At 41.3% G+C, this 14270-nt stretch overlaps 2 protein-coding genes across 6 annotated transcripts in view; one reads left to right on the forward strand and one right to left on the reverse strand.

Moving 5' to 3' along the window:
• Positions 1–14270, forward strand: part of SYTL5 (synaptotagmin like 5) — a 277903-nt gene that overhangs the window by 247507 nt on the left and 16126 nt on the right. The window lies entirely within an intron of this gene.
• The window catches only part of SRPX (sushi repeat containing protein X-linked), a 93521-nt gene continuing 88327 nt past the window's right edge, over positions 9077–14270 (reverse strand). For all 3 annotated transcript variants that reach the window (XM_070257795.1, XM_005614064.4, XM_005614065.4), the window contains one exon: positions 9077–9619. In XM_070257795.1, coding sequence (XP_070113896.1) covers positions 9436–9619 — 184 coding nt within the window. In that variant the 3' untranslated portion in view covers positions 9077–9435. The remainder of the gene's footprint in view (positions 9620–14270) is intronic.

The raw sequence follows: 14270 nt of genomic DNA on the forward strand, positions 1-14270 counted from the left end.
GGGAGTACATATGTCTCTTCAAAATCCTGTTTTCATTTCCTTCAGGAATATACCCAGAATTGGAATTGCTAGATCATATGGTAGATCTATTTTTAAGTTTTTGAGGAAACTCCATATTGTTTTCCATTGTAGTTGGACCAATTTACATTCCCACCAATAGTGTATAAGCGTTCTGTTTCCACCCATGTCCTCACCAACACCTGTTGTCTCTTATCTTCTTGATGATAACCATTCTAACATGTGAGACATATCTCACTGTGGTATTGATTTGAATTTCCCTGATGGTTAGTGATGTTGAGTATCTTTTCATGTGCCTGTTGGCCATCTTGGTGTCCTCTTTGGAAAAATGTTTATTTAGTTCTGCCCACCCGCTCTTTTTTTCGTTTGTTTTTTTGCTGAGGGAGATTTGCCCTGACCTAACATCTGTGCCGGTCTTCCTTTATTTTGCATGTGGGTCACCGTCACAGCATGGCTGCTGACTAGTGGTGTAGGTCCACACTCAGGATCCAAACCGGGGCTGCCAATGCGGAGCATGCCAAACTGAATCACTAGGCCATGGGGCAAGTTCCCAGTTCTGCCCATTTTTTAATCATATTTTTTTGTTATTAAGTTGTATGAGTTCTTTCTATATTTTGGATATTAACCCCTGATCCAATATATGATTTGCAAAAGTTTTCACCATTCTGTAGGTTATCTTTTCACTTCTTATTTCTTTTCCTACACAGAAGCTTTTGAGTTTGATGTAGTCCCATTCATTGATTTTTGCTCTCCTTGTTTGTGCTTTTGGCATCATATCCAAGGAATTATTGCCAAGACCAATATCAAGGAGCTTCTTGACTTCATTTTCTCCTAGGAGTCTAATGGTATCAGGTCTAATGTTTAAGTTTTTGATCCATTTCGAGTTAATTTTTCTAAGTTGTGTGAGATAGGGATCCAATTTCCTTGTTCTGCATGTGTTTCTCCAGTTTTCTCAGCACTATTTGTTGAAGAGACTATCCTTTCCCCATTGGGTATTCTCAGTTCCCTTGTCGAATATTAGATGACTCTATATGCTGAGCTTTAATTCTGGGCTCTCTATGCTGTTCCATTGGCCTGTGTGTCTATTTTTGTGCCAGTACCATACTGTTTTTATTCCTATGGCTTTGTAGCATAGTTTGAAATCAGGAATTGTGATATCTCCAGCTTTGTTCTTTTTTTTTTTTCAGGATTGCTTTGGCTATTTGGGGTCTTTTGTGGTTCCACACAAATTTTAGGATTGTTCCTTGTAGATTGTTTTGAATCTGTAGATGGCTTTGAGGAGTAGGGACATTTTAACAATATAATTCTTCTGATCCATGAACACGAGATGTCTCTCCATTTGTTTGTGTCTCCTTTGATTTCTTTCAGCAAAGTAATATAGTTTTAATTTTACAGAACTTTTACTTCCTTGATTAAATTTATTTCTAAGTATTTTATTTTTCATGCTATTGTAAATAGAATAGTTTTATTTCTTTGTCAAATTCTGCATTAGCGTAAAAGAATGCAATTGATTTTTGATGTTGATTCTGTGTCCTGAATTTGAGATCAAAGATTAAATCCAACAGTTTTTTTGTTGACTCTTTGGGATTTTCTATCATACCATCAGCAAACAGCAACAATTTTACCTCTTCCTTTCTGGTTTGGATGCCTTTTATTTCTTTGTCTTGCCTAATTGCTCTATCTAGGACTTCTACTATGATATGGTATAGGAGTGATGAGAGTGGGCATCCTTGACTTGTTCCTGATCTTAGAGGAAAAGCTTTCAATTTTTCTCCATCAAGTATAATGCTAGCTGTGGGTTTGCAGTACATAGCTTTTTTTATGTTGGAATATGTTCCTTCTACACTCAATCTGTTAAGGGTTTTTATTATTAAAGGATGTTGTATTTTGGAAAATGCTTTTTCTGCATCTATTGAGATGATAGTGTAATTTTTATCTTTCATTTTATTGATGTGATGTATTATATTTATTGATTTGCATATGTTGAAATATCCTTGCATCCCAAGGGTAAATCCTACTTAGTCATGGTGTAAAATCCTTTTAATGTGTTCTCGAATTCCATTTGCTACTATTTTGTTGAGAATTTTTGCATCTATATTCATCAGGGAGATTAGCCTATAGTTTTCTTTTTTTGTGGTGTCCTTATCTGGTTTTGCTATGAAGGTAATGCTAGCTTCATTGAATGAGTTTGAAGGTATTCCCTCCTCCTCAATATTTTGGAAGAGTTTGAGGAGAACTGATATCAATTATTCTTTTTTTTTTTTTTGAGGAAGATTAGCCCTGAGATAACTGCTGCCAATCCTCCTCTATTTTCTGAGGAAGACTGGCCTTGAGCTAAGATCCGTGCCCATCTTCCTCTACTTTATATGTGGGACGCCTACCACAGTGTGGCTTGCCAAGCAGTGCCATGTCTGCACCCGGGATCCAAACCAGTGAACCCCGGGCCGTCAAAGCGGAATGTGCACACTTAACTGCTGAGCCACCAGGCTGGCCCCAATATTATTATTCTTTAAATGTTTGGTAGAATTCACTAGTAAAGCCGTCTAGTCCTGGAGTTGTCTGTGTTCAGAATTTTTTGATTACTGATTCAATTTCTTTACTCATTATTAGTCTGTTCAGCTTTTCTGTTACTTTTTGATTCAGTCTTGGTAGGTTGCATGTTTCTAGAAATGTATCCATTTCTTCTAGGTTATATAATTTGTTGCTATATAATTGTTCATAGTAGTCTCTTAGGATTCTATATCTGTAGTGTCAGTTAAAATGTCTCCTCTTTCAGGGCCCGCCCCGTGGCGCAGCGGTTAAGTTCACACATTCCACTTCTCGACGGCCCGGGGTTTGCTGGTTCGGATCCCAGGTGCGGACATGGGCAGCCATGCTGTGGTAGGTGTCCCACGTATAAAACTAGAGGAAGATGGGCACGGATGTTAGCTCAGAGCCAGGCTTCCTCAGCAAAAAGAGGAGGACTGGCAGTAGTTAGCTGAGGGCTAATCTTCCTCAAAAAAACAAACAAAAAGTCTCCTCTTTCATTTCTAATTTTATTTTTCTTCTCTCTTGTTTTCTTAGTGTAGCTAAATGTTTACCAGTTTGCTTTATCTTTTCAAAGAACAAGCTCTTAGTTTCATTGATCCTTTCTATTGTTTTTCTGGTCTCGATTTAATTTATTTTCACTCTGATATTTATTATTTTCTTCCTTCTGCTAACTTTGAGCTTAATTTGTTCTTAATTCTCTAGTTCCTTGAGGAGTAAGGCCATTTATTGGTGATCTTTCTCATTTCTTAATTTATGCATTTATTACTATAAACTTTGCTCACAGAAAAGCTTTTGCCGCATCCCACAAGATTTACTATGTCGTATTTCCATTTTCATTTGTTTGGAGATGATTTTTTATTTCCCTTTTGATTATTTCTTTGACCCATTGGTTGTTTAGAAGTGTGTTATTTAGTTTCCACATAATTTGTAGATCTTCTTTTTCCTCTTGTTGTTGATTTCTAATTTTATATCATTGTGGTCAGAAAAGATAGTTAGTTGGTGTGATTTCAGTCTTCTTAAATTTGCTAAGATCTCTTTTGTGTCCTATCATATGATCTATCCTGGAAAATGTTCCATGTGTACTTGAGAAGAATGTGTATTCTGCTGCTTTTGAATGGACTATTTTGTATATATCTCTTAAGTCCATTTGTTCTAAAGTATGGTTCAATTCCAATGTTTCGTTATTGGTTTTCTTTCTGGATGATCTGTCCATTGCTGAGAGTGGGGTATCAAATTCCCCTACTATTATTGTATCATTGTCTATTTTTCCCTTAAGATATGTTATTGTTTGCTTCATATATTTCAGTGCTTAGGTGCTTAGACTGCATATATTTAAATTGTTATATTTTGTGATGTATTGATCCCTTTATCATTATATAATGGCATTCTTTGCTCTTGATACCATTTTTGGCTTGAAGTCTATTTGATATAAGTATGCTAAGCCTGCTTTCTTTTGGTTTCCACTTACTTGGATCATCCTCCTCCATCCCTTCTCTTGGAGCCTATGTGTGTCTGTGGAGCTGAAATGAGTCTCCTGTGGGCAGCATATAGTTGGGTCTTTTTTTTTTTTTTCATCCATCTGGCCACCCTGTGCCTTTTGATTGGTAAGTTCAATCCATTTACATTTAGGGTGATTATTCACATGTAAGTATTTACCACTGCCATTGTATCTTTTGCCTTCCGATTATTTTGTTCCTCCACTGTTTATTTTTCCTTCTGCTCTTATCTACTTTCTAAGTTGGTGGTTTTTCATAGTGATTTTGATAGTCTTCCCTTTTGTCATGTTTCATGTCTCTACTCTAGATTTTTGCTTTGTGGTTACCATTAGGTTTACATAAAATATCTCAGATAAATTAACCCTTTTTCTGCTGATAGCAATTTATCTTCATTTGCCTATAAAGTTTCCATCCTTTTACTACTCCCCTTTTGTATTTTTGATGTCACAAATCATCTCATTTTTCTTTTTTTTTTTCCCTAGCTGAGGAAGATTTTCCCTGAGGTAACATCTATTGCCCATCATCTTGTCTTTTTGCTGTGGAAGATTCACCCTGAGCTAATATCTGTTGCCAATCTTCCTCTGTTTGTATGTGAGCCACTGCAACAGCATGGCCACTGACAGATGAGTGATGTAGGTCTGCAGCCAGGAACCAAACCTGGGCTGCTGAAGTGGAGCACACAGAACTTATCCATTAGGCCACTGGGCCTGGCCCCAAAATTCTCTCTTTTTATGCTGTGATTTTGTTCCCAAATTGTAGTAGCTATAGTTGTTTATAATGCTCTTTTCCTTTAACCTTTATGATATAATTAAGTAGTCAATTTACTATTCTAAAATAAAGTAACAGTTTTCTAATTCTATTTATCACCTTAATCAGAGTTTTATGTACTTTCATATCTTCATTTCAGTTTGAAGAGCTCTTCTCAACATTTCTTATAAGGCATATCTAGTGGTGGTAAACTCCCTCAGCTTTTGTTTGGGAAAACCTTTATTTCTCCTTCATATCTGAAGGATAACTTTGCCAGATACAGTATTCTTGACTGGCAATTTTTATCTTTCCATACTTTGAATATGTCATTCTGTTCTCTCATGATCTATAGACTTTCTGCTGATATATCTGCTGAGACACTAACAGGGATTTCTTTGTAGGTTACTGTCTTTTTTCCCCAGCTGCCTTTAAAATGACTTGTCATTGACTTTGGACAGTTTTGATAGGTGTCTTGGGGAGGGTCTTTCTGCATTGAGATAATACAGTGTTCTATTAGCTTTGTGGATTTGTAGATCCAGTTCTTTCCCTAAATTTGGGAAGTTCTCAGCTATTATTTCTTTAAATAAGCTCTCTTCTCCTTTGTCCCTCTCTTCTCCGTCTGCTATACCTATAAATCTTATGTTGGCTCCTTAATGGAGTCTGATAGTTCTCATAGTGTTGCTTTACTTTTTTAAAGTCTTAATTCTCTCTCCTCTTCTACTCAAATCGTTTTTAAATTCCTACCCTCAAGGTTGCTTATTCTCTCTTCCATCCGATCTCCTCTTTTTCCAATGCTTTCTTCATCTCATTTTTTTGAGTTCTTCAGGTCCAGAATTTGTTTGGTTCTTAGAATTTCAATCTCTTTGGTAACATACTCCTTCTCTTCATTAATTTCATTCCTGAGTTCACTGAATTGCCTTTCCAAGTTTTTTTGTAGATCATTCAATTTCTTCATACCATTTATTTTTAATTATTTATCAGATTGCAATATTCCATGTCTTCTATGTTCAGTTGCTGGAAAATTGTCATTTTCTTTTTGTGAGGCCATATTACCATGATTTTTCCCAGTGCTTGATGAAATGTGCCTCTGCCATCACATTTGAAGTAGGGAACATCTTTCTTATTTAGGTAAGACATTGTTTACTTTGATTCTAACAGTTCAACAGGTTAGCAGGTAGGAGCCTTTCTTTTGTCTTCTAAATGGCAGTGCTATAGCAGAAGTTTTTTTTTTCTCTTACAGGAGCTGACTTGCTGCTGAGGTTGGGATCATGTACATAAAGGAGCTGGTAGGGAAAAGAAAAAGGTGGTAGAAGAGTTGGGAGATATGTGTGCTTAGCACTTAGGGCTTTGCGTAGTCCCACAGCCCAGTAGGGGGATCTTTGAGTCTGGAGGGTACCAGAGGTCCATGGGTGCAACTCTTGCTGGAATCCCAGGGCAGACAGCAGGAAATGTGTTCTTTCAGTTCTCTGTCTGCCTTTTCCCTGTCCTTTTTCTCCCCCAAGTCACAGAGATGTCTCTTCAGAAATGAAGGGTATTGTTGAAGAGCAATGGATGCCTTGCAGCTTCAGTCCACACAGCCTGGCAGACTTTTGCTCACCCTCTTTCACTTTCCACTTCCTCTGTTAGAAACGTTGCTACTGCCACTGCTGGTGCTGCTGCTTCCACAACCCCCTTGGCTCCATAGCCTCCTCGGAGGTCCTAGCCACCCACTTTTGGATGCACAGATGGATGGAGCTCTCAGGTGTCCTGTGCATAGGTGCTTTTGTTCGGTTATGGATGTCCAGTTGGTTGTAAATATAAGAGGAGGAAAAAAAAGGAGTGACCCTCCCACCATGATGCTGGCATCACTCTGGGTATTTATTTTTAAAATACCACTGTACATTCATTCTTCTTCAAAATGTGTATCTTGTTGGGCAAAGTGCCTGTAATATTCTAAGTTCATCAGAAAGACTGGTTTAAAGAAATCAGGTCAGTTCCTCAAACATCACCTCATCTTCAAGACATGGACCTTTTGGGCTGGGTGGCAAAGGGCACAGATGGGCTTTTCAAAGACAGGAGAGCTTCAACGTGGGTTGATATATGCTTACTTAATTGTGACAAATGATCTTTTGAAATTTTTGTGGCCTCCAAACTAGTCACTGGTTAACATTCCTCTCTTAGCCATGCCATTGACCTTTATCTGATACATCTGAGGGAGACAGAAGTCAAAGAGTGGCTACTAGTGTGCTTTGTAAAAAAAAATCATATTTGTAAATAGAATATAAACCTATTCACAGGATAGCAATCACTATCTACTGTTAAAGAAAAATAAAGACAAATCTGAGCTCAGCTCAGCTCAGAACTGGTTAAGTTCACACGCTCAGCTTCAGCAGCCCAAGGCCTGCCAGTTCAGATCCCAGGCACGGACATACCCACTGCTTATCAAACCACACTGTGCAGGCATCCCATATAGAAAGTAGAGGAAGATTGGCACAGATGTTCGCTCAGAGCCAATCTTCCTCAGCAAAAAGAGGAGGATTGGCAGCGGATGTTAGCTCAGGGCTAATCTTCCTCAAAAAGAAAAAAAAGACAAATCTACTTCTAGTTGCTATAGTTGAATATTTGCTATCCTAGTCTGGTTCTATCTGTCTCCCCACTCAGTGGTTTGTGACCCCCTTTCTCCCTTTTTTTCTTTTTTCAGGTATGAGAGCCTTCTTGAGGATTTCTTGTAGTGGAGGACTTTTGGTTACAAATTCCCTTAACTTTTGTTTGTCTGGAAAAGATTAAATTTCTCCCTCATATCTGAAGGATATTTTTGCTGGATAGAGTATTCTTGGCTGAAGATTTTTATCTTTTAAAGTTTTGAATATGTCATTCCATTCTCTCCTAGCTTGTAAGGTTTCTGTAGAGAAATCCACTGAAAGTCTGATAGGAGTTCCTTTGTAGGTTATTTTCTTCTGTCTTACTGCCCTGAGTATTCTTTGTCATTCATTTTTGCCATTTTTACTACTATATGCCTTGCAGTAGGTCTTTTTACATTGACAAATCTAGGAGGTCTGAAAGCTTCCTCCACACACATTTCTCCCTCAATCCCTAGATTTTGGAAGTTCTCTTCTATAATTTCATTAAGCACACTTTCTGCTCCTTTTCCACGCCCTCAGGAATTCTGATGATTCTTAAATTGGTTCTCTTCATTGAATCTGCTATTTCTGTGATATTTTCATCATTCTTTTTAATTTAGTTCTCGTTCTTCCTCTGTCTGGAGCCATTCAACCTGTCTGTCTTCAATTATGCTAATTTGCTCCTCTATGGTGTCTACACGGGCATTCAGGGAATCCGTATTCTGTTTGATCTGTTGTATTTTTCATCTCTAGTATTTCTGACTGATTCTTCTTTATAGTTTCAATCTCTTTTGTGAAGTAACTCCAGAACTCGTTGACTTGTCTATATTTCCCTTTACCTCACTGAGTTTTTTGATGATAGCTACTCTGAACTCATTTTCACTTAGTTTACCTATTTCCAAGTCCTCAGGACTTAATTCTGTGTTTTTATTGTTTCCCTTCTGGTCTGGAGCTTTTATAAATTGCTGAATGGTAGAGGAGCGGTTTTTGCACATGATGGTAGTATTCGGTTGCAGTTACAGCCTGTTGCCACTAGATGGGGGTTGAGAGCCGTGCATTCTGAGCCCTCAGCCTTCAGCTGTGATGGTGGGTGCCCAGCACAGGTTGGGGGTGAGGGCATACTTTCTCTGACGCACCGACCTGGATTCCAATCAGCTCTCGCTCTCTGGTCTCCTGGGGCCCTGGCTTGATGGGGTCCCCACATGTGGAAGCTTTCCCCCATTAGCGGGTTTCCACTATACCCGCAGTGGGAGTCCTGGACGATCGCCCAGTTGCGTGGCCCCTCCCCTGCTCCTACCCTCACCCATGGCAGTGATCCCAGTCTCTAGGGGAGGGAGCGAAGTTCTCTCTCTCTTACCCCGTTCCAGCTCCTCTGAGGTCAGCTGCAGTGTCTCTGTTCTCCGTTGTCTGTCTTGCTGCTGTGGGTCTCTGACCATCTCTATTAGAGTTATTGGTTGAAATTCAGCTGTTCTGGTTCTTTGGTTGTAGTTTGGAGGGGAGAGTCCCCGGTCAGCTCAGCCCGCCATTTTGATGACATCACCTATTTTCCTGGCAATCCTCAAAATTCTAGCAGGTTTCTCCCCCTTTTCCATTCTTAAAACACCACAAAGAATCACAGTCCTAAAACCACTGGCCACACTGAGCAAGTAGGGCTGGTGCTTGAAAAACAAAATGAGTTTTAATAAATTTGCTCCAAAATATTTTATTAAAGGTTTTATATAAAAAACAAGAAAGGTATGTGTCACACTGAACAATGCATTGAAAGCATGTGTATGCTTGAGGTTTTTAATTTCTCTACAAAATTAACCAGCCATGATAGAGTAAAGAGTTATAAAGAGTAAATATCATATTCATATCATTTTTGGGAACACTTAAAAGTACAAAAAGCATTATGCTAATTTTTAAGTGCAAAGAAAGCTCATAATAAAATAGACTTTAAAAATTACAAATAAAAATCTGTACATCAAGGATATTTTTAAGGCTTTTCCGTGTGCATAGCACTATGTAGAAAGAGAAGAGGAACTGCAGAGAGAGGAACCCTCACATCAGGTGTTACAGGTCTGGCCCATTTCAGCTTGCAGGACCATCTCCTCTTTTCTCAAGGGGAATGTGTCAATCAGGTTGAAGAGGGCCACAGGCATCACCAGGGAGACATAGCGTTCCTTGTCCATGCCATGCTTATCCACTAGCACCATACTGAAGGAATAGAGTGGGATTCGCAGCAACAGCCTAGGGCAGACAAAGAAAAAAGAGAAGACTATGTCAAACCTGACTCCCAAGGGTTCTAGCGGACCAACGCACACCCTATAGTGACACTGTATGCAGAGAAAGGCTTATACCACAAAGGACTGAATCATCCTTTAGACCCCTGCTACTGCTCAAAATGTGATCCTTGGACCATCAGCATCACATTGGAACCTGTTAGAAACGGAGAATGCCATGCTCTACCCTGACCTACTGAATTCAAATCTGCATTATTAGCAAGATCCCCAGATGACTGGGATGCACATTAAAGTTTGAATAGCACTGCCTTAGATTATAATGGTCAGGAAGACTTTAGGCCTGCAGTGGTGCTCTGTACCAGTAGTTGCTACAAGGCATGTACAGCAATGCTAACAAATTTTTTTGCATTAATTGGATTTAACCCAAGTTTGCAGACTAGGTTTGCACAACCACATAAACACTAGGTCAATGGTTATCAACAAAGGTGATTTTCCCCCAAGAGGAAATTTGGCTATGTCTGCACACATTTTTGGTTGTCAGACTGGGGAGGGAGGTGCTACTGGTCTCTAGTGGGAGAGGCTAGGAATGTTCCTTAACATCCTACAATGCACAGGACAAAGAATTATCCATCCCCAAATGTCAATAGTACCAAAGTTGAGAAAGCCTGGACTAGGTGAAGCTGACTGAAATAACTTTCCAGACATTGTAGTTCTGGCCCATTCAGCAGCCAGCTCAGGACTGCACAGTTAGAGGGGACTGAACTTGGTTTACAGCTTAAGCATATTGACTGGGTTAATTATAATTCGTACCTTAAATAATTTCAGAAAGAATTACACATGGTTTCAAAAGTCTAATGTTCTTTTCTACTCTACCACATTAGAATTTAAACTGTGTAAAAACATGATTTTTATAACCATTCAAACATGTTTAGATGAAAAAAGCCAGAGAAAGCAAACAAACGAACAAGCTGAGCCCAGGAAAAAAAAAAAAATGAGCCTACCCAGTTTCTTCTCCAGATTTTGCTTTTTAGTTTAGATTTCTTGAGATTGTTGTGAGGCAGAATATACAGTGCCATCTGGATTTAAAGTGCAATATTTTTTCCTCACACAAATGGATCAAGGAAAAAAAATCATTACTCAAAATCCAAACTGACTATACTTTCTTCTGCCTTTTAAGAGTTTTAGGGAAGATGGGAATAATTTATATTTTATCCCAGTGGGAAGCAAAATTGTTAATCCATTCTATTGACTAGAAATAAAAGGAAAAAAAAGCATTACAATGTCTCCATCAGGTTTCCTGTGGTGCTAAAAGGGGTGCTCAGGAGCAGATGACTTGTAAATGAAGTGAGGTGAGAAGAGAGAGCTAAATTGCTCTGCAAGGAGTATTGAGAGGTTTTTTGGGGGTGGGGGAGAAGTCCTAGGACACAAGAGGGAGGTGTCCCAGCAAACAGAAGAGTAGAGAAGTATGCAAGTCTGGATGGAGAAAAGGGCCAAGCAACATTGTGGTGGCTGGAGCCTGTGGGAAAGGGTGACTAATGAGGAATTGGAGCATTTGATGTTATAGTGCTTATGGGGCTAGGATAGAAACCCCTCACGGTGCCACCATCTGCTACCACACACACTCTTCACGTGAACCTTGTGCCTTGATGGACACAGAATATAAAGGGGAAAACCGCCATGAGCAGAGATGAGTGGTCAGATCAGCAGACTAGCACAGACACAGGAATGCATCCCACCGTGGCCAAGAGACCACAGAAATCTTGGGGATGAATGATGGGACACTGCAGGAGGAGGCGTGGTGCCAGCCCTATGTTGGAGTTACATAAATGTCTGTCATCAGATTGGAATGACCTCCTCCTGGAGAATCTTCTAGAGAACTCTAGACTCAAATAATATTGGAAGTTCGGGTTCAAGATAGTGGTTTAGGAAGATCCTGAACTCACCTCCTCCCATGGTCACACTGAATCTACAACTACAGAGGGAACAATTTCCTCTGAAAAAAACCTAAAAAGTAGCTGAGCGACTCCTGCATATTGGGCGAGCTAGAAGGAAACCACATGGAAGTGGGTAGGAGAGGTTCACCAAATCCCCCCCACACACCTTCCCCTGGCACGATAACCCACCACCAGGAAAGAACTCAAAACCAGGAGCCTCTCTCTGCGAGACGAGCCCCCAAAACATCTAGCTTCAAAAACCAGTGGGGTTTGCAACAAGGGCTGCGACAAACTGGAAAACGGGGTAGAGGGCTCACGTGCAGCCTTGCTCACCCCAAGGCACAGCGCAAAAGCTGCTGTTTGAAAAGTGCCCAGACTTTGTGTGAAGGAGGCTCAGTGGATAATTAAAGCGTTGGACTGAGCAGCAGGGACCTGCAGGTGTACTCTCCGGGAAAGGAGGTTGGTGGGCACCATTTTCATGCTCTCCTTCTGTCTTGCTAAAACCAGTGGACGCCAGCTCTTTATTTTTCTTTCTATTTTTGCCAGTGGGTGCCATCTTCATGCTATCCTTCTCCCTTGCTAAACCAGTAGGTGTCATCTCTCTCTCTCGGTCTGTCTGTCTCTGCCTGTGTGATTCACCCTGCTCTTTCTCTTTTTCTCGATTTCTCGCACTCTGTCTTGCCCTGTCTCTCTCAGCCTCACCCTCTCTCTGTCTCCCTCTATTGCCTTGCTCTGTCTTTGTCTGTCTCTCTCATTCTGTCTGTCTTGATCTCTTGCTCTCTGTCTCTGTCTTTCTCTTTGTCTTTCTGTCTCCTGTCTCTGTCTTGCTCGCTGTCACTCTGTCTTTGTCTCTATCTGTCCTTGTCTGTCTGTGTCTCGCTCATTGCCTCTTTCTGTCCCTCTCTGTCCCTCTGTCTACTGTCTCTCTCTTGCTGTCTCTTCCTCTGTCCCTCTCTGTCTCTTTTTCTCACTCTATCATGCTCTCTCTGTCCCCCGTCTCTGTCTCCTATCTCTCTGCATGTCTCTGGCTCTCTGTCTCACTTTCTTTCTGTCCCTCTTAGTCTCTCTGTCGGCCTTTGTCTTGCTTTGTCCCTCTCCTGTCTCTGCATCCTGTCCCTCTCCGACTCTTTCTCTTTCCTGTCTCTTTGGCTTACTCTGTCTCTGTCTCCTGTGTGTCTGTCTCTGGCTCTCCGTCCCTTCATCACTCTTTGTCCTTCTCTGTCACTGTCTCCTGTCTCTGTGTTCTGTCTCTCTGTCTGTAAGTCTCTCTGTGTAAGTCTCTGTCTCTATTTCATCTCTTGCTCTCCTTTTTTCTTTCTGTCTCTGTCTCATGCCTCTCTCTCCTCCTGTCTCTTTCTCTGTCCCTCCTGTCTCTATCTTTGACTCTCAGTGTCTGTCCCTCTCAGTCTCTCTCTCTTGCTCTGTCAGTCTGTCCCACTCTCTCTCATCTCTCCTCTGCGTCTCTGTCTGTCTCTCTTGCTCTGTCTCCTGTCTCTGTCTTGTTCTATCTCCTCTCTGTCTTTCCCTGTCTGCCTCTGTCTTTGTCACTCTGTCTCTAACCTGTATCTGTCTGTCTCCTCTCTCTCCTGCTCTCTCTCTCTCCTGTCTCATTCTGTCTCCTCTGTCTCTTGCCCTTGCTTTGTCTCTCTCTGTCCCAGTCTGCCTCTCTCTTGCTCTGTCTTTCAGTCTGCCTGTCTCTCCTCTGTCTGTCTCTGTCATTCTGGCTCTCCTCTCACTCTCTTCTCTCTGTCCCTCACTGTCTCTTTCTATGTCTGTCTGTCCTGCTCTCATGATCTCTCACCCTGTCTCAATCATTCTCTCCTGTCTCTGTCCCTCTCTCTGCCTGCCTCTATCTCTCCTGTCTGTCTCTGTCTCTCTTGCCCTTGCTCCGTCTGTCTCACTGTCTCCTATCTGTCTCCATCTTTGTCTTGCTCTGTCTCTGTCTTGTTCTGTCTCCTCTCCTGCTGTCTCACCCTCTTTCCCTTGCTCTGTCTCTCTCCTGTCTCTCTTTGTCCCTCTCTGTCTCCTATCTCTCTTGCTCCCTCGGTTTCCTCTCCGTCCGTCTATTTCTCTCTCCTGTCTGCCTCTCTCTGTCCCTGGCTCTCTTCTGTCTCTTGCCTCACTCTCTTGCCCTCTATTTATGTGTCTCTGTCTTGCTGTCTTCCTCAGTCTTGCTCTGTCTCAGTCTCTCTCTCCTGTCTGTCTCTTGCCTTTGTCTCTGTCTCACTCTCTGTGTCTCACTCTGTCTCTGACTCTTTGTCTCTCTGTATCTCCTCTATCTACCCCCTGCCTTTCTCTGTCTCTTGCTCTTTTGCTCTTAGTCTCACTCTGCCTCTCTGTTTCTGTCTCTGTCTGTTGTCTGTGTCTTTCTCTGTGTGTGTTTCTCTCTGTCTGTCTCCTTTCTGTCTCTGTCTTTTTTTTTTTTCATCAGTGGGTGCCATCTTCACACTCCCACACTGCCTCACTCTAGCTGGTGGCTCCATCTTCACACTCTCCCTCTGCCTTTCCTCAGCTCGCCAGTATCTTCCAGAAAGAAGCTTAAACCCTTGTGTGGCACCCTGATATGTGTGGCTGCTGCCAGGGGACATCTCTATATCACCTTGCTCTGGTGGCCAGTGGTGCTTATGCCCGTGGGCCCCACAGGACTGTAAGCAATGGAAGAAGTTTCCTTAAACTACCAACCTCAGAATACAGCAAGAAGCAACAGACCCAAGAGCTCAGTCT

This window comes from Equus caballus, chromosome X (genome assembly GCF_041296265.1).
Source record: "Equus caballus isolate H_3958 breed thoroughbred chromosome X, TB-T2T, whole genome shotgun sequence".
In the NCBI taxonomy this organism is placed as follows: Eukaryota; Metazoa; Chordata; class Mammalia; order Perissodactyla; family Equidae; genus Equus; species Equus caballus.